Raw genomic sequence first — 25,189 nt, forward strand, 5'->3', positions numbered from 1 at the left:
GGGTAGAGTGTGTGTGTGTGTGTGTGTGTGTGTGTGTGTGTGTGTGTGTGTGTGTACACAAAGACAGTGGGACTACCTTATCTAGTTATCAAATTGGGACTTGTGAAATAGTAGAAATAAAACTGGAGAGTACAAATTAGAAGGGTCTTGAAAACCAATCAATCAACAAGGATTTTATTAATTGATTACCATATGCTAGGAAGAAAGGTCATAGTGCCTATTTTTTTTTTACCTTAATTCCAAATTGCTTTACACAATGAATGGTTCAAGTCAAAGCTCTACTAATAATGCAGTAGTGGGAATGTTTTCCTCAAGTACTCCAACACTGACAAGTCCATTCTTCTGTCATCTCTACCAGTTTGCTGGGGGTGAGGTGAAATCTCAGAGATATTCTGACTTATATTTTCTTAGAGTTAATATTTTCCCCCCTTTGGAGGGCAATTGGGGTTAAGTAACTTGCCTAAGGTTACACGGCTAGTTTTTTTGTGTGGGTGTTAAGTGTCTGAGGCACCTAGCCATCCTATAGTTTTTGAGCAATCTTTCATATGATTAATAGTTCATAATTCAACATGGAATTATGAATAAGAAAGTGACTAAAATGCCCATACTCTTTCACCTAGAGATCCCACTGTTAGGAATATATCCCATAGAAACTAAAATATTCAAAGTAGTGTTTTTTGTAGTAGCAAAGAAATGAAAACAAAGTGGGTGCCCATCGTTTGGGGTAATGACTAAACAAAATGTTTTAAGAGAATACAGGGTGCCACGTTAAACACTGAATATGAAGAATTTAGAAAAGCATAGAAAAAACTTATTAATAAGTAAATAGTCAACCTGTAGCCTATGTGGTATCAATATACAAAATAACAGCCAAACTGTCTTTATGTCTTCACATAAGACATTCCAGTTCCTCTCTCCATGCCTTAATGCCTGAAATGTCTTCCCTTGTCATTTTTACCTTTTAAAAATCCCAAATTTAATTCAAAGATTAGATCAAATTCAATCTTTTTGATGAGAACTATGTGGATGATCACAATTGCTACTGCCTTTTCTCCAAATTACCTACTTTGTACACATCTTGCACATAATGATATATGTACATTTTGTCTCCCCCAAGAACAGGTAAGCTTTTTGAGGACAAGGACAGTTTCTTTTTACTTCTGCATCCCTGGCACCCATCACAATACCTGGCACATGGTTGACACATAACAAAGGCTTACTAATTTAACTGATGAAGAACAAAGCAATCAAGACTAAGAAAATAATACATAAGAGGTGGCCAGGTGGCTCAGCGAGCAAGAGCACCGGTTCCAGTGTTGGGACGACCTGGAGATCGAATCCCGGGCTCAGACACTCAGCACCACACCCAGAAATAACTGGCCGTGTAACCTTGAGCAAGTTACTTAACCCCAATTGCTTAAAAAAAATAATAATACATAAAGCTAAAACAACATAAAAAGAAAAATAAAATAAAAAATGCAAATTTGAACACTAAATATAACCACACTGAATGTGCCCACAAAGAAGAGATGAGAAAAAGCTGTTTCCTCCTTTCTTTGCAGAGAATGGGGGAATAAGGATATGAAACCTTTTATGTATTATCAAGATTTAGCTGATGTATAGGCTCATTTTGTTGAACTGCTTTTTTGATTCTTTGTGACAAAATATGACTTACTTGGAGGGGAGAGGGATTCATTTAAAAATTAAGGTTGAGTAAAACCAAGATATTAATATTAAAAAATTTAAAACTGGGATACTGGAGGCCTCTGAGTAAACAAATAAAATAATAAAACTTTTTAAAAGAAGTTGAATTTGGATGTAATATGATGGATGAATTTTAATTTTTTGGTCCAGACTAGTTATGTCATTCTTTCCTTCCATATAGCTTTGAAACTCATTTTAACTGTCAGTCTCTGAGAGGTTAAATAAATTGTTCAAGAGCATAGGCACAGAGCCAGTCACAAGACCTGAAACAGGTCTTCTTGACTGGTACTGGAACCACTATGTAGCATTATCTCATAGACTGTCTCCCTGCATTAATGACAGGGCTCTTAAGGTTTCTGTATACCCCTCTGAGTCTGGAGTGAAGCCTATGATTTCCTTCTGAGAAAAATGGTTTTGGAGAATAAAAATAAAATACACAGGAATACAAAAGAAATCAAGTATGTGAAATGTAGCTATCAATTTTTTTTTAAGTTCATGGACCCAAAGTTAAATATCCCTGAATTAGAGGAAAAGAAAGAAATCAGAAGTGGGGACACTTGCTTCAAGACTCCTGCTGTATAACTCTAGGTTTATATGGGGTGGTGCTGGACTAAGATGGAAGTGGGAGGAATGGACAAGAGGTAAATCTGAGAGACAATTCCAAGAAAGACAGGACAAGGTCTGCTAAAAGATTAGAAACTAAAAGGATTATATTAGTCACATAAAATAGAATTAAGTGCATTTTTATATCTCATGTAAGCCAAAGTAAGTGAGTTTCAGAAAAGAATAAATTCTTAAGAGTGTTAAATGTTGCAGAGACCCTGATGAAGATGAAATCTCAGAAAAGGCATTTAGAAGTTCACTAATAAAGTTAGAGGTTTCAGTTTCACTCTAATGATAGCGTTAGTGTCCAAGTTACAGAAAATCTGAAAGTGATAAATGATGCCAAAGAAATCATGAAGTAATTGGTACAGATCAGATCATAAGTTCAGGTATTTGGGAAGAAAAGGAAGACCAGAGACAAGACAGAATTTAAAAGGAGTAGGAAGGTCAAGGAAAGGTGTTTTTCTCCCCTTATACTAGGAAGAAAATTCTGACAAGAACTTAAAATCAGATCATATTTTGAACTATAGACATCAATTTTAAGAAGAACAAGCACAAATTCAAAACAACATTCAATCTTGGAAAACAAAGATACTTCTGAAGATGTCAAAACTCCATTCCCCAGCTCCCACCCCTTGCTGCCCTGCCCCTTTGGCAATTTGAAGCTGTGGTTATTTCTTTTAAGTTTTAAAAGTTCATACCCTGAAAAGTTAGAGAGGTCAGTGCTTTCACCAGCTTCAGTATCTGCTGGCTCATGTAACGTCATCAACAATTCCACTATGATTTCTGCCAAGTTACTGTTAAGTAAGTGATCGATCTGCAAAGACAGAAATTAGACACCTGAAACTCCCTGACTTGCAAATGGTTGGCTTACTCACAAATGTCCTTCAGGAAAAAAAGCCAATCTAATAAAAGGAACTTTCTTTCCTCCTCTCCTGATTCTGCTTGGAATTTTCCATGTTCTTTACCTAAAAATTGTAGGGCTGACAGTAGTGACTGAGGTTTAAACTCTTGAGGCTAATTATCCCTCCTAACCATCACCATGACTAGGAACTTTGATAGTTTTACAAAAGCTTTCTCAGCCCTCCAATTTTTCATCCCAGAGTGCTGACTCCACCCATCCTAGCTGCTATAATAAAATATCTAAGATAGTGCAAGTCTGCATGCTCCCCTGAAATGTAGATAAAACTTATGTATTTGATTTACTGCAAAAACCAATCATCAGTATGTTATTTAATCTTTTCCTTATAGGACCTAAGTGAAAAAGATGATGGTATAGGAGAGAATTGCTTAGCTCCTAATCCCTCTATTCCTAATAGTAATTAGAACAACCAGAAAACCTCAAAAAGGCTGTGTCAAAGACAAGAAAATAAAGAAAAATTTAGGAGACTATGTTTTGTTCAACTGTGAGGTAGGGAAGAAGACAAGACTTTATCAGAAGCAATGTGAGTGGTGGTAGACTGGTGGTAGCAGGCAAACAGGTTGTCACTCTTGCCCAAGGAGTACTCTCGAGGAGCTACACCAACAAGAATTCCTAGGCACCATATATTCTCTGTTGGCATGAAGCTCATCTCTGTACACCTTAAACCCAAGAGTCACTCACTGGCTTCAAGCTATGGGAGTGCCTACTTGTATTGCCTAAAAGGTTTGAAAAATCCTCTGTCCCACTGAAAGGGAAGACCAGATTTCTTCCTGATATCCCATGATGGATGCTTTCTCCATGAAAATATATTTATATATTTCAAGTTTTCATTTTTGCTTTTGTTGGGGCAGAGTAGCAGATTAAAAAAGTTTTCACATGCTGACTTCTGGACATAACTACCATATACTATTATTATATGGAAAAATGCGTTCCAAATTCCAAATAACTAGCTTACAAAAAAAAATTCTGGATTCATAATTTGAGGTTTGGTTATGGTTAATACTCTGAAGTCTATGAAGGAAGGTTATCAAATCTTTCACCTTGACTCATTTGAAAATATTACTAAGAAAATGTTACCTATCTTCCATAAAGTTTATCTCAAATATACCTCCATGTAAATCTTCAACTCTGAAGCCCATATTTCAAGAAAAAATAATTACTTCTTTTTAAATACACTATTAAGGTGTTTTACAAAAGTATTAATGCTAAACAAATTAATAAAACCTTTAAGTCTGAAATCTAGTAGCACTGTAATTAATGGATTAAAAATGCATACTGTACATGTAAATATATAATTAAGAAACAACTGATCATACCTGTTTCCCTAAGATATTTTCATCCTTAAGGATATCATACACTTTAGTAGCAGTATCTCTTCGCTCTGATATTTCACTGTCCCCCATGCTCTCAAAGGCAAAATATGGAAGAATGTTTACAAGAATCTTTGGAAAGCAATCTGTTAGAAGGCTTTTCCAATCCTTCTGAATCTGATCAGCAATGGACTTCACATCTTCAAATTGACCTCTCATCACCAAAAGTGGAATCAAAACCTTATAGCAAGACCTGTGGATAAGATAATTTTAAATTACAAAGAGTAATTTTCTTAAATTTCATTTTATAATGCCGCTCCCTCTTCTCCCCATCCCCCTAGTCTGAACTGATGATACACTGATATGCAAAACTCTTGGTAGAGAAGGTCCTTGCAACAATATAGATCTGTAACTTCAAAAAGAGTTGCCTAACAGATGTTGGGAAGTTAAATGAGTTGCCTATGGCCACACCACTTATTTCTTATCTATTAAGGTGTAACAATAAAATTCACATTTTTGCGATGTAATTGGTCCTCATTATACCTAGGAGCTTTCAATAAGATCCTTAAAAGTACAAATTACATGGTTTTTGCTGATTCATCATCCATAGTAAGTCCTCTACATGTAGATATAGCCCATCTCCACCCCCACAGTCCCTTAGATGAATTGCATATTAAGTCTCTCTCTGGGCTCCAATCCCACACCCTCAATTACCTATGGAACATTTCAAACTGAATCTCCTATATATGTCACAAACAAATCTAAAAATAAACTCACTATCTTTCTCACCCAAACATACCTCTTTCTTTCTGTTGAAGGTACCTCCACCCTTCTAGTCTCCTGGCTCAATCTCAGTGTTATCCTCAATCCTTGACTGGTCTTCATGCTACATATACAATCACTGAGTAAATCTTGTAATTGCAGCTGTACCTTTCCCATCACTCACAGCCACCAACTCTGTCAAGACCTTCAACATACCTTACCTGTACTACCGTAAGAGCCTCCTTAGCCATTCCTGTGTTAAGTCTTTTCCTACTCCTATCCAACCTCACAAAGTTGACAAAGTGACTTGCCTTAAGTATAGATTGGACCATATTATTTCACTATTCCACAAAAATCCAGTAACTCACTACTGCCTCTTGAGTAAACAAACTAACAACCTGGCCCAAACCAATCTTTCCAGTATCATTATTCATTAATCCCCTTTCCATTTTCTAGGATCCAGCCAAATTGCCCTTCTTACTGTTCCTGTTCAGGGAAGGCTAGTTCTTCTGGTGTGAGGTCTGCTGAGCCCTTTTTAGAACTGCCTTCCAGCTTTAGAGTTCATCTGACTCACCCAACTTTGACCTGTGGCTCCAAGAAGCTGTGGTATGCAGAGAAGCCACACCTCAGCAAATCTTTCAGCAGATGAGCTAAAACCAAGGAGAGGGTAACAGAGGGATCTCAAACCCTTCAGTTAATTAGGGGGGTGGTCTACCACAAGTGTGTGAAGACATCCCCTGGTGGAATAGGCAGATGAGAACAATTTGTTCCAGTGACCAAAGCAGGCACTATAGAACACTTAGAACTTGATTAGACATGGACAATGCCAACGCCACTGGAGACACCAACAAAGGACCACCCAGCCCACATCAAAGAAGGCACTACACTTGATGAGCAAAGCAGATTTGTAGTAGTTCAAAAGAAATGTGATATGTGCAAATTTAGAGACATTTCCACTCCAAATGTTCATATGGACTATTTGTGCCCAACATGGGGCAGAGCCTTCCGAGTTTGTATTGGTCTGATTAGTCACAGTTGGACACACTATACCTTGACTCTAACACAGTGATGTCAATTCTGGTCCTCTTCAAGAACAAAGGACAACCAACACAAAATACTCCATCCCTTGTGCTGTCTTCCATGACTATAAGAAACTCTTTTCTCACCTCCACCTCTTAAAATACTTTGCTTCCTTCCCAACTCAAGAAACTTTATACATGAAGCTTTTCCTGATCCCCCCAACTGCTCCTGCCTTTCCCAAACTACCTTGCCTTTATTTTGTATAAAGCGAACGCTCTTCTTACAACTTATAATCCTCCATATAAATTTTTTTTTTTATTTTAAACAAGAAGTTTATTTAAACAACAAGATGTTTGACTTGAAGGGAAAACTATCTAGGATCAATTTCTTTATAGTAATTTATCCCTACTGAGAGACAGAGATTGCCCTACATGTAACAGCTACGTACAAAAAAGTTATAAAATTGTCCTTGGTTTTACAACGATAAAAGAAAAACATTGAAATTATCCAATCAAACAAGGTATGCAAGGCTTTTTTTGTGGGTTTTTTTTTGTTGTTAAACAGTGAGAGCAAAATAACTTACTGGAATATAAAGATAAAAGTTGAATGAGCATGCCACTAATGGAGAAAAGGGATATTTTCACAGAACCAGTTTGTTTTTTCCCCTCCCCATCTCCATTTGATGTTGATCAAAACATACCATCGGCCATTTAGTTAAAAAAAAATACACATTATGCCTGTGCACATACACCAGTTATGTACAATAAAGGAATGGGGAAGGGAATCAAAGAAGAGAGAAAACTATACTGCAGTAGTCAGGATGTGGATGAACCAAATCTTGGTTTTCTAATTGTGAATGTATTATTTTCCTTGGGAGCACAGTTCTGGAGTAGAGTTGTAGATTCTCTTTTTAGTAATCGCCTCCTGTCTGCTGCTGGAATACATCAATTGTATCTTCATCCTCCATTTCCAACTGTGCAGGTATATCTGTTTCATTGATTGGTTGCCCATCAAATCGGAATCTGATCTGCCTTGTTGACAAACCCTGTCGTTCACAATAGGCTTTCATTAGTTTACTAAGTGGTGTGTGCCTCTTAATCTTAAATTGCACCACCGAACCATCTTGCCCTGCCACCTTCAAATTAATGTGGTCGTTGTTTTCAGTCTTGACTCCTTCCTTCAGCTTTTCGTTGGCCATGGCGAGTCCAGGGGTCTCCTCAGCCACCGCTTCACAAAAGAGGCACCAGGATGGTCTGCTCCAAGGGAACGGAGAGAGAAGCAGCAGTGGTAGGAGCAGGAGCAGGAGGAGGAGGAGGAGGAAGATGATGGTGGTGATGGTGAGGAAGAGGAGAAAGAGGAGGTGGAAGAGGAGGAGGAGGAAGAGGAAAAAGAGGAAGATGAAGAAAAGGAGGAGGAGGAAGTAGAGGAGGAAGAGGAGGAGGAGGCAGTGGTGGAGGTACTCCTCCATATACATTTTAATTCAATGACAATGGGCTCCTTGCTGTTCCTCCATCTGTTGGCTCCAGGAACTCTCACTGGCTGTCCCCCATGCCTGGAATGTTCTCCCTCTTGATCTCTGCCTGCTAGATCCCCTGGCTTCCTTTAAGTCCCAGATAAAACCCCACTTTCTACAGAGATATCTTTCCCAATCCTTAACTTTAGTGCCTTTCCTCTACCAATTATTTCTTATTTATCATGTTATATCTTGTTTGTCCTGTTGTTTGCATGTTGTCTTGGTCTTTAGATTGTAAGATCCTCAAGGGCAGGGACTGTCTTGTGTCTTTCTTTGTATCTCCAGCTCTTACCACAGTGCCTGGAACATACCAGGTACTTAATAAATGCTTACCAACTAACATGGAGGGGATTAAGATATAAGAAGACTGGAAACCTAAGACTGTACATTTTATATATTTTTTCCCCAGCAGAATGCTAATTCCTAAGGGCAAGGGTTATTTCATTTTGTCTTTTTTATCTCCAGAGCCTAGGACAGAGTTTGGCACACAGAAATTGCTTTAAAAATGCTTAAAGATGGACTTCTACAAAGGCACGAGTCTTCTGTTAAGTGTACAAGCCTTTGGCTTATTCACTTTCTTAATTCTGAATCATATATTCAGAATTTTTGTGTAAATAATACAAAAATGTATTATTTTTCACCTTCTTACCTTTTGCATTTGAGACACACAACTTCTATGTTGCATATCAATACACACACACACACTTCACTAAGTTTACATTGTTCTAAAGGTTTCTTTTAGGATTTGTTTACTTCCTTGTTCTCTGCAACAGATATTGGTTGTCTTCTTGGAGAACTTTTTGCTCATGATCATCATAAGCAATAATATTAATAATAACAAGGCAATAAGACCAACTGGTTTATGAACTCATATTTCTTCCTATATTTGTGTGTATAAGGAAATAAATTCTGTCAATTGCTTTATTTGTGTCTCCAAGGAGATGCTATGAGCCATCCTTCCATTTAACACCAGTTTCTTTGTATCTTCTGATTTCATTTATACTGAAATGGTTCGGTTACTATCATACTTGTTGGGTATAATATGTTTTGACTTGTTTGGTCATTGAAAATGGAAACTTTATTTTGAGCATTAACAGTAAAATTAATATTGAAAGACTAACTAAAAACTATGTAATTCTTAGTGCCCTCTGCTTCCTTTTCTGGAAGCAACTCCACCACTGTAACTGGGTCACTTCTTTGCCTGAGATACCAAGAACTGAAAAAGACAAATTAGGCACTCTGAAGGAACTCAATAAAAAAAGAACATGGAACAAGTAATTAACTACTTGATAATTTATACCTTAAATATATTTGTATGGCTACAATATATTTATGTGTGCACACACATACATATATGCATTATGTACATATACATTAAAAAAAATCCAGGAATGTGACTTCATTGGTATAAGGTATTTCTAGCAAAGGATATCCTTGTACCAATACAGATCCATACTTCTGCTGCAAGTTATATAGTCATAAGAGACTTTTTTGGGGCCCAGGGTAATAGTGATAGTCATGCATCAGTGTTAAGATATGAACAAAAGGTTTTTCTGCTCTCAAGGCCATCTCTCTATCCACTGTGTCCCACTGTCTCTGTACTGTATTTCACAGTTATAGAATGTTTTCACAAACATTCTATTTGGACTTCACATAACTTTATAAGACTGATAGCATAAATATTATTATTCTCATTTAAGGGATCAAGAAATAGATGCAAGTTAAAGGGATTCATTTACTATCACAAAATAAGTGTAAAGTGTAAAGGCAGGATTTATACAGAAGTCTTTTGATTCCAAGGACAGTACTATACACACACATGAATTTAGAGATACATATAATTTGCAAAGCTACCTGTAGAAATCTGTAATGTTTGTGTAGTTCAGTAAAATAAAGGGAAAAGATGACAAGTTGTATCCAGTATCTTGTAACTTCAACCACTCCAAAACCAGATAGTCTAGATGAGAAGTCATGAAGTCTTCTAAGTGTTTATACTCAAAAACTTCAGAGACTCTCTTCAAAACCTGTGTAATCCAAAAGAACACCCTATTTAAAGGAAACATTCAAGATATGGCAAATGTAAATATAAATTCTCGTTTAAATGACCATAAGAAACAATCCTCCACATCAGAATATTTTGTTATTCTGCATGAAAATAACACACAGACATGACTCACAATACTGCCTCCACTAACATTACTTTTTGATACTGCCATTAGTTATACTATTGTAAAAACCTACTTTAAGTCTCCCCAGATCCCTATAAGGAAATGGAAAGAGTGAGGGATTTCGAGCAACAAAATCTGACTCAGGTTCAAATTCTGACTCTACTATGTGGATAACCTTACAGGGTTTCATTTTTTTCATCCAGGAAAAAAAAAAGGTTTTTTTGTTTGTTTTCCCAAGGAAGAATGAGGGACTGAAATTGATGTTTTAAATATTATATATTCTTTGTACTTATTTTAAGCTTTTATTATTCACATTTTTATTATCCATAAAGCATACCCCCACCTATAATATTATTTTATGGAACTGATCATCACTTTATTCAAGGGCTTCTTATTTGATGAACTAAGTAATAACATAAGACAGAGTGAGCCTCTACATTACTTCAAAATTAACATAAATATAAATAGAAGCAAAACACATGCTACATAATGATTTTCTTTACAAGAACCCCCAAATAGAACATTATTTATAAGAATGAAACTATAACACTCTTTGAAATATTTTTACATTAACATATAAAGTAATCCAAAAGTCTTTGTGCAATTTTAAGCTATTAAAGTTTAAAACTAATATTCATAGATTAATATGGCATTATGTTAACATTTAAGCTATTAAGGCTTAAAACTATAACAAGACCTTTGGGATATATTGTATATGCATGTTATATAAACTACCTTTAAAATTCTGCTAGAAATTATTTTCAGAAATACTAAAAAGATTTATCATAGGAAGTATACAAATGACAATTTTTAAATCTGTAGTCATATTTTACCTTTTTTACAAGTTGGGTTTCTAATCCATTTTCTTTCACAGACTGGCATATGGCAAACAAAGCCTGTTTTTCACACACAGGGCTACAGTATAAAATCATTGATACTGTCGTCAATAAAGCAGCTTTTCTATTATATGGCTCATCCAGCAGCTCACTAGCACTGACAGAGCTTCGAGACTTCATTGGGGGAAAAAAAAATGTTTTAATAAAATCAAATGGATAGCAAATACATGAACATTATAAACATATGAGAATAAAACTAAAAGTACTTACAAGAAGCTACTGAAAAACTCACCTATTTTCTTTGCTCTAATCTAGAGGTAGAATTCAAGAAAGGACAAAGAGTCCACAGAATCACAGAATTTTGGGAATCAAAGGGACTTAAGGAATTATCTAATTTTCTTCAGCAAGAAGAGTCTACTATTAATGAGGCCCTATCATTAGGACTTCAGGAAGAAAAAGAAATCTTTATGCTAGGATAAAGAGGTTTTCAAGACAATTTAAAAAAAATCATAAAGTCCCCAGGATACATATAAGAGGAACTGAAGTGGTTATCCAACTTACCATCTATATAGTACCTATAATTATATAATTGCTAGTCAATAATTTAATAATGAGACCTTATGTTTCTATAGCACTTTAGTTTCTCAACTGCTTTTACAACAATAAGATGATTATTCTTAGACATTTGAGTATTTAATCTTATCTCCCAAGGATTTTAAATTTTTGGTGTTCTCTATCATAAAAATATAAAAGTATCAAGAATACTGGTTTGAAAAATATAACAAGAGCCAGGGACTGATCCATACTCTATCATAGCCTATTCTCTTCTGGCAGCTCAAAACACTGGACTGAAATATGCAAAACAAACTCCTCTGTGTCACCATTAAAATCTCAGCCAAATAATTTCTTCCTAAGAAAACTGATGTAGTTGTTTTTACCTCTTATGTCTGCCTTATCTATCTTGTTTTCATATTGCAAACTACTGGACAGAAACTCTCTTTCTTGCAAACTCATATTTTGCAAAATGATTAAAAGAGTTAAAGTGAAGGCATTTATATGATCTTGCAAACTGTGACTCACTATCTAATCTCGACTCAGTTCATGAAGAAAACAGATTTCTTGAGTTGTCAAAATGAAAAAATAAAGCATCAAAATTTCTGAAGTGTTTACTCAGATGTATCTCTTTTAAACAATCACCAACATATGGCAAATGAAATTCTAATGTAATAGATTAAAATCTAGCATCACGGCCAGAATTCAACCTAGCACTAAAAGGGTATAAGAAAATGCCGATTCCTAGAGATCCACCATGCCCTACTGGAAAGTTGGAGGGGGGATGGGGAAAGATACAGGAGAGAGAAGAATGGGAGAGGGGATATCCAGTGGGATCGCTGTTTTGGGTGGTAGGTAGGGAAAAAATGGAAAGAAAATTTGTAACTCAAAAATCTTGTGGAAATGAATGATGTAAACTAAAAATAAACATAAAATTTTATTAAAACAAAAAAAGAAAATGCCAATTCCAATACTTGCCAAACTTGCTCATATGCATTTCCTGGCATAAAAACTGTGGATATTGGAACCTATGCTATGGCCTACCTTGTTTACCCACAGACAAGTACAAAACAAGCACATGCTATTCACAGCAATTAAACAAAAATGGTTATATGCGAGCACTTTAATTGCAGGATTACCATTTCTCTCATTCCTTCCTGGACTTTCAAATATGCATTTTCAAAAGCTTTTTGCTGGAGCTTCAAAGGAAATGCTCTTGATAACTTTGAAATGGATACTGGTTTGGTATTCTGAAATAATCTTTTTTTTAAAGACAAGAAGAAAAAAAAATTAGGTGCAACCAGTATTCCAAAATCCTCTTCCAACATATTTTGTACATAGAAAACAGATCCACTGCAAGGCAGGCAAAGCTTGTATTTACATCCCAGTATTTCTTTCAAAGGACTGTGTAATGTTTCTTCATTAGGGAGGCTCTAAATACTTATAATTTTTGGCATAATTTCTCTATCATGTAAGTAATATAATCCTAGAGCTAAAATGGATAACAAGGAATATAGTCCTGTGTCTTTAGATAGGACTGAAATTAAATCAAACAAAACAGATAATTTACATATTCTAGATGAATGTTGCCAAGGATAAGGTGCCTATATTCTCCTGTGGTAGGTTATTTTGATATTTAAACAAACTTTCAGGAAGTTTAAATCTTAACAGATTAAACTTGAACTCACTATATCATTTTAACCACTGAAGAAATGGACTTCAGAGAGAAGCTGCTCAGTACCTTCTGAATAACAGCCCTTCCAAGGATGACTATCAGTTATCTTTTCTTGAGACAAAATAATTTAAGCCTTTTTACCTTTTTCCTTATTTTTGCAAACCTTTGATAATTTCTGTTGTTCTCTGAATGCTCCAATTTCTCTAGATCATTCTTAAAATAGTAACACTAAAATTAAACATACAGTTCGAATTTACTAAAATAAAGCCAGTTGTATACTAAAAAGATTACTTCTATTATCTGTTTACATATTTCAGTATCATACAAGATTTTTCAACATTACTCCATGTTCATTCTTTTTTTTTTACTTTTTTGGAGGGGGGAAAGGTAGGGTAATTGGGGTTAAGTGACTTGCCCAAGGTCACATGGCTAATTTTCATGTTAAGTATCTGAGGCCAGATTTGAACTCAGATCCTTCCGACTCCAGGGTTGGTACTCTATTCATTGTGCCACCTGGTCGCCCCACTCCATGTTCATTCTAGTCAATTTGTAGTCCACTATATCTGCAAAGTCTCCATTTTTTTTACTTTATACCTGTGGTATTTATCCTACTTCAATATTGTCCTGTTTTTGATGGTTGTTATCTATTTCCCATGGTCTTTAACAATCTTAATTTAGTCATCACCTATATATTTAATAAACATGCTCATAAAGAAAAAAATTTTAAATCATCAGTCAGACCTAGATTCTCAATTCATACTGGAAACCATTCTGAATTACAGGACATATTAGCTCTAACAAATTTACAAGGTGTTTTAAAAACATCATAAACCATGGCCACACTAAAAAGTAGAAGGGAAGGAAGGAAAAAAGCATTTCTTGAGTGCCTACTATGTGACAGGCACTGTGCTAACTGCTTTACAAATATTTTATCTGATCCTCACAACCACAATGGGAAAAAAGGTGCTATTATTATCCCCATATTAGAGTTGAGGAAACTGAAACAAAGGTTACGTGACTTGCCCAGCATCACACAGCTATTAAGGATCTAAGGCCACATTTGAACTCAGGTATTCCTGTCACCAGGCCTGGGGCATCATCCACCATGCTGTCCAGTGGCCTAGGAGTCACTTCTTTGTCAGACTTACATCTGAAAAAGTTTTTCATTAAGGGAATCTCTTCAGTGCCTATATACCAAGCCAAGAGTTACAATACAAACCATGCTGGCTTATCAAAGTCAACATGTCATGTAAAAATATGGCTAGTTAAACTAGAACCATAGTTTAACTTCATAGTCACTCATACAACCAATCTTGAAGTGTCCTTATGAGTTTGATACTACATGAAGAATTTACGTCACCGGTTAATTGACTTTGCAGCAAGCATTCGAACTTGGTGATGGTTGTCAGCTAGAAACTGTGGGAGAATCTCAGTCACAGGTAAGTCTTTTTCTGATACGCTAAGAACAGCCCACTTCGAATATGGATCAGCCTAAAGAAAATTAAAAACTCCAAGTAACAAAGTATAAAACAAAATCAAAATCAACAATTTTTTAAAAAGTTGAAAACCTGGATTTTTAAATGATCATGGTATATTGCCCTACTCCTAATCTCTTAAAGAAGAAGCAGAGCTCACCTCAAGCAAGGTTTTTAGGCAGTTTACTAATGCCATTCTCACAGGAGCCATACACTTGCCTTCCTTTGTTAAGTGCCTGAAACAAATGAAAATTATTAAAAACGTTAACCAGATTTGGTTCTCTATACTAGCAAATCCTGATTTTCCTTAGTTCTCTCAAAGCCTTTTCATGTTTAATAAAAAATTAATAGGGAAAGATACTTAAAATATGCTCTTTACTGGATATTACTATATGTAACTTGTGGTTAATGTTTCAACTGATATGACTGAAAATATTTTTGACAAACTCCAGAAAAATGTTTCTTTCCATAGCAGAAGACAGTTCTTGAATCTTCACACAATCTTGTTGTCCAAAGTTCCTAGTAAAAGTAAAGAAGACTTTAAGGCGAGTTACTTGCCCATGCTTCTTCATTAGTGGTATTTGCATATGGCAGATGCTTAATAGATGAATTTTCAGGCTGTTTATCCATAGGAGGTACACACAGAACATGAGCAAATTAGCCACATTTCAAATCTCTTTTCTCCTCAGACCTTTCACACTCTGCCACATACTTTCTCAAATCAATAAGCATTTATCTGTCTATAATATCCTAAGCATTGTGTAAGATGCTGGGGATCCAAAGACAAAAACCAAACAGTTCTGGCCCTCGAGGAGATTACATTAAATGGGAGGAAGCAACATGTATACAAATAAGCAATGAAAAGAGTATTGGGTCTTGAAACAAAGGACCTGGGATTCAAATCCTGCCTGTGAGTTTATTCTCTATGTGTCCCTGAGCCAGTGATAATCACTCTAGGTCCGTTTCTTCATCTGTAAAAGAAGGGAACTGGACTGAATGGTCCTCAAGGATCCTTCCATCTCAATCTATATATTATCTGATAAAAATCTACAAAATAAATACAAACTAATTTCACAGGGTCTGAGTGGGTGTAATGGAAATGGGAATTTGAAGAACTTCCCTACCCCTTAATAAGCCTAAGGGAATTTGAAGACCTTCCCTGCTTTGAAAATATACTCTGCCCCCAATAGGCTGAATGTAATCACATGGAGCCTGTGGTGGAAGGAGTTTGCTGAAGGGTGGCGAAGAGCCCACAGGAAGCGGGGAGTCTGAGCAACCTAGATGGCTGGGATTGTGAGTAAATATTGGTCTTATGTTGGTTTGTGGGAAGGGTGAAGGGTAAAGGATGGTGTGGCTCTCTGCTACATTGTGGTGCATTAACTTCTATATTGCTATGATGGATTCAATTTCCTGGTGTTGGGATTTAGTTTTTTGGTGTCTGAATAAATGTTTTGCTTCTGTCTTCTATATGGACAGTGTGTTATATTTTGCAATTAAGCACCAGGTAGGTATATTTATAGTGACTGTGGGCACTGTGAATATTGCATTGTTGCTACAGTACTAGTACCAATGACAATCAGGAAAGGCCTCTGAATGTGAAGAGACCCTTGTAGAGAAATTTAGGGGCTCCAAAACATAGAAAGGAAGAGAAAGAATACTGCATATAAGAGGACACCCATGCAAAATCACAGATGTGGGAAATGGAATGTTGAGTACAGGGACAACAAAGAGGTCAGTCTGGTTTGAACATAATGTGTGTGAGGGTAACTAATGTGGAATAAGCCTACAAAGAGAAATTAGAAGAAGACTATGAAGGGCTTCAAATAAACCAATCAATTTCTCCTTAAGAACCCTTTTTTCCTAATAATAAAAAAAGAATAGCTAATATATCAGAAAGATTAATTTCAAGTATTCCTTTGAGTCATGAACTACTTGCATATTCCTCACTGCTAGAACTATGACCAAATTTGTGAATAAGAGAAAGCTAAAAAGATTAGCAAATACATCTGACAACAGTTAGTATCTAAGAGATCTTCAAAATCTAAAAAATATCTGCTTAACAGGATGAAATGGGAATAAATGTAAAGTTATCTCACTTGAGATTTTTTTGTGAGAAGTCAATTGTACAAGTATAGGCTAGAAGAAAATATAGCTAGGCAAGAATTCATGTGATGATATGGTTCAATTATCTCCTCTACATGGAAGAGTCCCAAATATAAGTCTATTTTTGGACCTAATCTTTCCTGAACTCCAATTCTATGATGTTACCAACTCTCTTCTGGACATCTCTACCCAAGATGTACCAAGGACAACTCAAACTGAATAGGCCCAAATAGAACTTTTATTTCCTCCCAAACCATTCATGCACCAAAGTTCCTCATTTTGGTCAACAGCACCACCATTGTTCCAATCACCCAGGGTTGACAATCTGGAGTTACCATCACCGACTCTTTCATTTTCCTCAGCCCAATAACTAAGCAGCTGCCCACCACCTCACTATCAGTCATACTACCTCTTCCCTTGCTCATGTCCTGGACTATTAGACTACTGCAACATCCTCCCTAGCACTAAGTCTTTTCCCTTTCCAATCCATTTTCTAATTAGAAGAAAAATGTCAGTATTCCCACATAGGAAAATTTAAGAGTCTCCCATTATTTTTAAGATGACATGCAAAAATCTATTTAGTAAAGCCCCTAACACTCCAGTTCATACCAGTGCTTCTAGACTGATTTCACAATTCTTAACAACCTATAGTCCAACAAAACTGGCCTACTTGGCATTCCTTGTAAAAACTATTCCCTCTTCCATGTCTTTACCTTATTAGAGAAGTTGTATTCAAGCCATAAATACTCTTCTTCATTTCTACTTTTTCAATTTCCTAGCTACCTTAAAAGGCTCGGTTCAGGTGCTGCCTCTTCCACAAAGCCCTTCCTATTCTGCACAATATATTATCTCTCCTCCCCAAATATGTGTTTAAGTACATGTTTGCGAATGTGATATTTACTTATCTGCATACATCGTTTTCCTCCAGTAGAATATAAGCTCCTTAAAGTTAGAGATGATTTTTTTCTGCCTTGCACCCCCAGAGCCTAACACTGTGCCTTATGCATCATAAGTGCTTAATAAATGCTGATTAAACTCCACTTATCCATAACTGCTGTTGAACTTTTATATGCTTTATTTGGCTCTTGCCATTGATAGTAAGGAAGACATCCAAAGTAATAGGTAAGTCTTGTAGCAAAGGTTTCTCTTATCCACTATCTACTACTGGAGGTAGCATGGTAGAGAGGCAAGAAGGCTAGATGTGTAGAGAGAAGACCTGGATTTAAATTCCAACTAACCCTAAACCCTATTTGATTCTGGAGAAGTTATTTAACCTCCCTGAGCCTCAGTTTCCTCACTTGTAAAATGGAGTGGGAACATAACCACTGAGGTCATTTTTGACTCGAAATCTTTTATCCTATGATCCATACATGTGAAAGTATAATTGATTTAAAAATTCCAGAACTTATATACTAAATCTATTTTTAAAATAAAAAATCCAAACAATCAAATAGAAGTTCTCCAAGGTACATAAGGAGGAAAATACATGAACTAAATTTCTATCAGTGGCTAGAATAAACTATTTTGCAAAAAAAGGATAATGTATTAATACAAAAATCTCCATTTACAGTTAGAGATAGGAAGAGAACAGAATTATTCCAGAAGTTTATACCTACCAAAAAGCACCTATGACTGTTAGAAACTGTCCTTGAGCATTCTTTGTGTTTTCTGCATCTGAACTATGCTGACCCAGATTTGTTATTACTGGAAGAGTGTGGCTTAAGATTGCTCTGCATACATCTTGGTCACGACGATACAAAGAACACACATTGCTATGTTACATTGTTTTAAAAAAAGAAAAGAAAAATCATAAGTACAGGCAAAAGTCACAACAAATGAATAAACTGAAGTTAATTTTATACTTGGATTCAATTTCTTACGAAAGAGGCTTCAGAAGTTCAAAAACTTCTTCCATTGGCAAGGGGTATTCTTCAACTGGGAGTTCCTTTAAAAGCACCAAGTACTAAGGTACAATGAAAAAATGTTTTTTTATATTTTATGTAAGACACAAATATACATAAAATGTCTGTGTAAAGTCTTTAAAGTAAATGTAAATGTCTAAAAGTAAATGTCTTTGTACAGACATGGAATAACAAAGATTAATATTACACTTATACCCTACTCCCATAGTACAAATTATGCCAAGGTGCAGTCACTACAACAGGAGCCAAGACTGTACAGTGTAAAAGCAGATCTGGAAAAGCCCTAAGGTCCCTCTCAGATTTTACACTTTCTTCCTGTTTAACTCTGGGTAAGTCACTGCATCTAGGAGTCTCAGTTGTCTTATCTGTAAAATCAAAGGTTTAGACTAGATGATCTCTGAGTTCCCTTCAAATACTAGGATCCTATGAAAAACTAACTTTTAGAAATAAAGTCATTAAAGTTTATGAAACAGTTTTCTCACATAAATTCTGATAGAATAGCACCAGTATCACTAGCCCAATGTTATAGAGAAGTTCAGTAACTTGTCTAGGTTTACTCGGCTAGCAAGGGCAGGCCTTCTCACTCCAAGGCTAGGGTTCTTTCCTCTACAATACAACTTTGCCCAATGAATCTAGAAAACGGAAATAGGCAAGATGGAGCCATATATACTCTCTAAGTCTTTCTGGAACTAAATTAGCCTCTTTAGAAGCTTTGGGAAACATACAAATTGTTTTCACAAACACAGAACAGATAGCAGTAAATAAATGATATAAAACTAAGTATGTTAGGATTCAGTATATGTTCACATACAACACAGTCTAAATAGCAGGAATTCACCATTATGAATCCATGGTCTATAGAAACACTTCAGGAAGTCTGAAATTAGATGGGGGGAAAAATTACATCTTTATTTTCACTAGCTTTTGGTTCCCTTAGCAACACTGTGTCTTCTGTGTATTTAAAAACATTATTCTGAGAAGGGGTCCAAGGGTTTTACTAGACTGACAGGGGGCATATGATACAAAAAAGATAAAGAAATTCTAGTCTAAAGCATCACATAATAATTACACCCAAAGAAAATAAAACCCTAGATTATCCAAGGATAATAACCAAGGTTCAATATTACAATTCCTGCTTGAAAAAGATTTAAAGACATTTTAACGGGAAGAACATTTTGTTACAAACTATTCTAGTTTTATTTCTCTGAGAGCAATTTCTTATCAACAATGTGTGCGCGCATGTGCGTGTGTGTATGTGATTTATTAGACTTTAAGAATCAAAGATATACTGCAACAACTGGTAACAGAAAAATCTAAGACCTTTTCCATAATACTTGACTCACCATGTGTAGGTGGAGGGACTTAGAAATGTCTAGCATGCTTGGTTCAATTAGCTTCAACAGCTCCCTCCTTATGTCAGATGCTCTAAAAGATACTGTATGGCATTGTGCTGTAGTTACACATATACACAAGAACTTTAGTATGTCAAGGAGAAGGAGATCTTGCTTTGTCAAATGTTCTTCGGCTAGAGAGCTTATTGCACCTGAAAACAAAATGTGCTGACTCAATTCATGAAGAAAAAAGATTTCTTGAGTTGTCAAAATGAAAAAATAAAGCATCAAAATTTCTGAAGTGTTTACTCAGATGTATCTCTTTTAAACAATCACCAACATATGGCAAATGAAATTCTAATGTAATACATTAAAATCTAGCATCACGGCCAGAATTCAACCTAGCACTAAAAGGGTACAAGAAAATGCCGATTCCTAGAGATCCACCATGCCCTACTGGAAAGTTGGAAGGGGGATGGGAGAAGATATAGGAGAAAGCAGATTGGGAGAGGGGATATCCAGTGGGATCGCTGTTTTGGGTGGTGGGTAGGGAAAAAATGGAAAGAAAATTTGTAACTCAAAAATCTTGTGGAAATGAATGATGTAAATTAAAAATAAACATAAAATTTAATTAAAAAAAAAGAAAATGCCAATTCCAATAACTAGTGTTATTAAAAAAGCTGATTAAAAACACCAGTTTCAATCATTAAATCCTTTCTACAGCAAAATGACTAGCTAGAAAGAATAAAAAGGAATCCACTCACCAAATGTATTTTGTACCTCTCCAGATTCATTTGCATTATTATTAGTGTCATCAGATTCAAATAGGTTCATGGTTGACTGATCCTCTACCTCTGTTAGGTTTCCATCAACGTCATCTTCCTTTAATTCTACTTCTCCAGAATCAAATGGCCTTTTAGTAAGGGATGCCTTCAAAGAAGAGAAATTAATTTGCTCTAATAGATATTGCTTCTGACAGAAAGCTATGTATCAGTTTAAAGAGCAAAACCAAAAAACCTCCATATCCAAGTCAGAATGTTAATTTCTTTTTGATATGCAAATAAAATGTTAATTATCCACATTTTCATCTCCACATTCCAAATGATGAAATTGATATAAGTGAACAAACTTTTCTAAAAGCCTAGAAAATAAAAATGCAAGACTGTTTCTTTATATCAATATAAAGATAGTCTGTACTTAAGTGAGATGTAGAGAAATTAGGGCTGCTCTAGATACTTGATTATTCTTTGGAAAGTAAGGGAAAATGAACTAAAGAAGATTTCTGTGAAAAGAGAAATTTAATTGGGTACTTAACTATCTATAAGAATACAAGATAGTAGGGGCGGCCAGGTGCCTCAGCAAGTAAGAGCACCAGCTCCAGTGTTGGGATGACCTGGATCAAATCCGGGCTCAGATACTTAGCACCACACCCAGAAATAATAACTGGCCGTGTAACCTTGAGCAAGTTACTTAACCCCGATTGCTTAAAAAAAAAAAAAAAGAATACAAGATAGTATGAACAGCTGATGAGACACCTCACCTTTCATCCCATGGGCAAAGACCTTAGAGTAGAACAGGAGGGAGGTAGGGAGGCTGCACAGTAAAGAAAAAACAGGCCTATGCTTAGGGCTAAATACTCCAATTTTGTCTCTGACACATATTAGTTAGATAACCAGGGGAAAAATCAATGACCGCTTTGAATCTCAGCTTCTTTGGAGGACTGTTATGAAGGTCAAAGGAGATCATACCTTTGAGAAATTCAAAGTTCAATATAAATATCAGCTAATAGCATCATTATTTGGGGATGGACATTGGGAAAAAAATTTCTTGACCATGTGAGTTATGAAAAATTAGAAGGAATTAACTTAAGTTTAAAGAGAGAAAATGGCTCAAACCAGGAGACAAAGCTATAACATGTTAAAAACACAGCTACAAAAATAAACGAAGGACCCACACTCAAACTTTCCTAAAGTTCTTTGGCTGAAATCTCCCAAATCCCTGGTCTATAACATACTTATTACCTATGCTTCCTCATGGTACAATGTAAACTTCAGAAGTGATTTATTGCTTTATTTTTATCACTAGTACAGAATAGGTACATCTTGTCTGTTGAATTAAGTTAGTAGACATTAAATCTTTTTTTTGGCATATTTTTTAAATAATGTACATAACTATATATTTGGGATTTAGATGCAGTCCCGAACAGAATAATCTGCATATCCTGGCATAGGTAATCTCTTGAGAGAACTAAAATGAAATGAAACCTAACTTATACTCTAAAATAATATTCTAATAAACCATACGTAAATTTTAAAAATTCTTAATGATTAGAAGCATACTTACTAAATTTATGCAAATGTCCACAATGTCATTCATCAACTTTGATGTTAACAAACGCAGAAAAAGACCAGATACAATCTTATTTGGCTTGTGCTATTAGGGGAATAAAAAGGGGTGGGGGGAATTTGTATCAAAGTTACAGCAAATTTGAACCTTTTCTATTTTATGAGAAAAATGGATTTCTTCTGCATTATGGGTTCTTCACAAGATTGAGAGGATAAGGTGAAAAATATGGAAGATTTCAATATTAAAGATTATATAAACTACATACTATATGCACACATTTGCAAATCTTGCTTCAAAAATAGTAAAAAAAAAAAAAAGCTCTTATTTATAAATAACTACGAATAAGTATTTATCTATCATTCTAAGTTTCACTGTACCTTTTCTTCATTCTACTATATAAGCAGTCAAATAAATAAAAGCTATTGACTCTAAATAACCCAATGAGATAATTCTAAAATCAATTCTTTTTCATCATCTTCCTCCTTGCTCACAAGAAAACTCACCATTACATGGCTAAAACTCTATGCTGTTGATATTGATCAAGAGCAGTTACCTCTACACAGATAATTAGTTGCCCCAAATTTCTTTTCTACATTTATATACTGGTCAATGTCAGATAATTCCCAGTTATACTCCCAACAAAGCTGAAAATTACTTAACAGTACATTAGTTTTGTTAATATGAATTGCATCTGACTGGCAATGTGACTGAAGCCACCGTAGGCATCAAGGAATAAATAACTAGTTCTAGTAGTAAGTTCAATTCTTTATTGGTCACCTCTACCCTGAATAAGGTCAGGACAAATAAACCCCAAGATGCAGACTGATTCTCAGAAGCAACAGTAACTGAGGCAAAAGCCCCTTAACAAAAGCAGCAGAGTTCATCATTCCTCAATTACTTTTCTTAAGCGGAGGTTTGATCACAACACTGTCTTTCTACATAAACTCCCCTGGGTATCCTCTGTGTTAAAACAAACTATTCTGCTGGATATATAAAACCCTTCATACTTTGTCCCCAATCTATCTTTCCACCCTCAATATCCATGATGTCCCTTCCCAAATTCTATAGACCAGCCAAGTTAGCCTTCCTGCTATTCTTCATAAAAATCACTCCATCATCTTCCTCTATGCCTGGAATCCTTTATTTCCTTCAAGACCCATCTCAAATACTACCTTCTACACAATGCTTTTTCTGATTACTACAAATGCTAGTACCTTCCTTCCTTCCCTCACTGACTACTTTATGGTTAACAACCTTGTATTTATTTTGTGCTGATTATCTGAGTGTATACAAATACATATACACATGTATCTATAAATATATGCATTATATATTTATTTACTCTGAATACATATAGTGTATATGTTCTCCCCCAATAGAGTGTAAGCATACACTGGTGTACAGCAAGGATTATTTTGCTTTTGTCTTTGCATCTACAGCATTTAACAATGCCTAGAATACAGCAGGTTATCTATCTACTTGATTAATTGCTCTCTAATTCTTACTGTCCCATGCCACACATGACACACGCCATGATTTCAAGCAGTTCCTCACTGTACCTTACTTCTATCCTACATCTAAAAGGCCCATTCTCTCCCTCACAATAATGTAAAAGACAATCTCTTAACCACACATGTGCATTATATTATAAGATTACAATAACAGAATTCACAGAACCTTGAAAGTAAGGCTTATTTCATTTTTTATTTTGTATAGCCCAGGCCTAGCACATGGTATACACCCAGTAAGTGCTTGTTGTTACAATGATATACCTAAAATTGAAAGGGACCACAGGAACCATCTTTTACAAGCATTATGCCAATGCCCAGGCCTACCTTGCTCAACCTAGCCCTCCAGTCAGTTTAATCCATTTAACCCCAACAAAATTAAATACTAAAGTAGAATAAAGGTCCTGGAGGGCAGCCAATATCTCTTATTCATCCCTCTGTTTCCCAAAAGGCCTGCTGCCTACCCTATTGACCTGTATATAGCAGGGACAAAATAAATGGTTGAAAAAAATGCTAGCTATGAAGTCAGTTTTTGTATTTTATTCTAAGTAGCAGAATTATCTCAGAAAACTTAATAAAAAGGACAAAATTCTTCAATATATTTAGCCCAAGCTGTAGTTGCTTTATTCACTTTTTTCTAAAATGTATATTCCATTTCATTTTAAACTGAATATATAATTTTGCAATTAAAAAAATAACTAAAATGATAATAACCAACAGTCAAACTAGATATTCCAAATTGCTGAGGAAATTACAAGGTTAAATAAAACATTAACCAAAAGGAATCTTACCTTTGTACAATTATATAAGTAGTTGGTACAAAGCAACATCGTAGTCCTCAATGAGCAAATTCTAGATTCTTCATTTATCTTATTTTTAAACAAAGTAATGCTTTTCCCAGCACACTGCATCAGAGACTATTAAAGAACAGAAATGGGAAACAAAGAAAAACATACCAGAAACAACTAAAGATAAAATGCAGCAACAGAAATCTAACTTTTTTGGAGAAGTCTCTGAATTTCTGGATAAAGATGCATTAGGAAGCTCAACTTGATAATATCACACAGCTAAAAATCATGAAGGAAAAAAATTGTGGAAAGGAGTCTATAGTACTTTTCAATTTACATATAAAACTGATAGCATCCAAAGAGGGAAAAAAAAATAGGCTAGTCTTCAAAGACCAATTTCATTAAATCCATAAAAGAATGCTAATTAGGTATTATCACTGAGCAAATAAACAACTTGTTATTAATCTGTGACTAGGTTTAAAATAATTAATTTTAAGTCTAAAGATTAAAGAAAATACATATTATACAAGCATACCCAAAGCTTGTACAAATGAATAAATCAGTAAAGATTAGCACAGACTTAGATATTTGGGTTATACAGATTTTCCTATAAGTAGAACAGAATATGTAATCATATACATGGGATCATAT

At 35.3% G+C, this 25,189-nt stretch overlaps 1 protein-coding gene and 1 pseudogene across 5 annotated transcripts in view; both read right to left on the bottom strand.

The window, feature by feature from the left end:
• ATM (ATM serine/threonine kinase) overlaps positions 1 to 25,189 on the bottom strand; it is a 122,810-nt gene that overhangs the window by 68,242 nt on the left and 29,379 nt on the right. For all 5 annotated transcript variants that reach the window (XR_011166799.1, XM_069080497.1, XM_069080494.1 and 2 more), the window contains exons 15-27: positions 24,542 to 24,667; positions 22,240 to 22,329; positions 20,661 to 20,826; positions 19,909 to 20,108; positions 18,524 to 18,606; positions 18,260 to 18,415; positions 14,701 to 14,776; positions 14,426 to 14,556; positions 12,530 to 12,650; positions 10,836 to 11,012; positions 9,689 to 9,858; positions 4,546 to 4,792; positions 3,009 to 3,124 (exon numbers count right to left, since the gene is read on the bottom strand). Coding sequence is in view for 4 of the 5 variants with exons in the window: in XM_069080497.1 (XP_068936598.1) it covers positions 3,009 to 3,124; positions 4,546 to 4,792; positions 9,689 to 9,858; positions 10,836 to 11,012; positions 12,530 to 12,650; positions 14,426 to 14,556; positions 14,701 to 14,776; positions 18,260 to 18,415; positions 18,524 to 18,606; positions 19,909 to 20,108; positions 20,661 to 20,826; positions 22,240 to 22,329; positions 24,542 to 24,667 (1,859 nt within the window). In the remaining variant the exon portion in view is untranslated. The remainder of the gene's footprint in view (positions 1 to 3,008; positions 3,125 to 4,545; positions 4,793 to 9,688; positions 9,859 to 10,835; positions 11,013 to 12,529; positions 12,651 to 14,425; positions 14,557 to 14,700; positions 14,777 to 18,259; positions 18,416 to 18,523; positions 18,607 to 19,908; positions 20,109 to 20,660; positions 20,827 to 22,239; positions 22,330 to 24,541; positions 24,668 to 25,189) is intronic.
• On the bottom strand, positions 6,628 to 7,804 carry LOC138154795 (small ubiquitin-related modifier 2 pseudogene; annotated as a pseudogene).

The sequence above is a fragment of the Petaurus breviceps genome, unplaced genomic scaffold (assembly GCF_028583685.1).
Source record: "Petaurus breviceps papuanus isolate PSGF00001 unplaced genomic scaffold, PetGlider_PUasm1.0 91133, whole genome shotgun sequence".
NCBI lineage: Eukaryota > Metazoa > Chordata > Mammalia > Diprotodontia > Petauridae > Petaurus > Petaurus breviceps.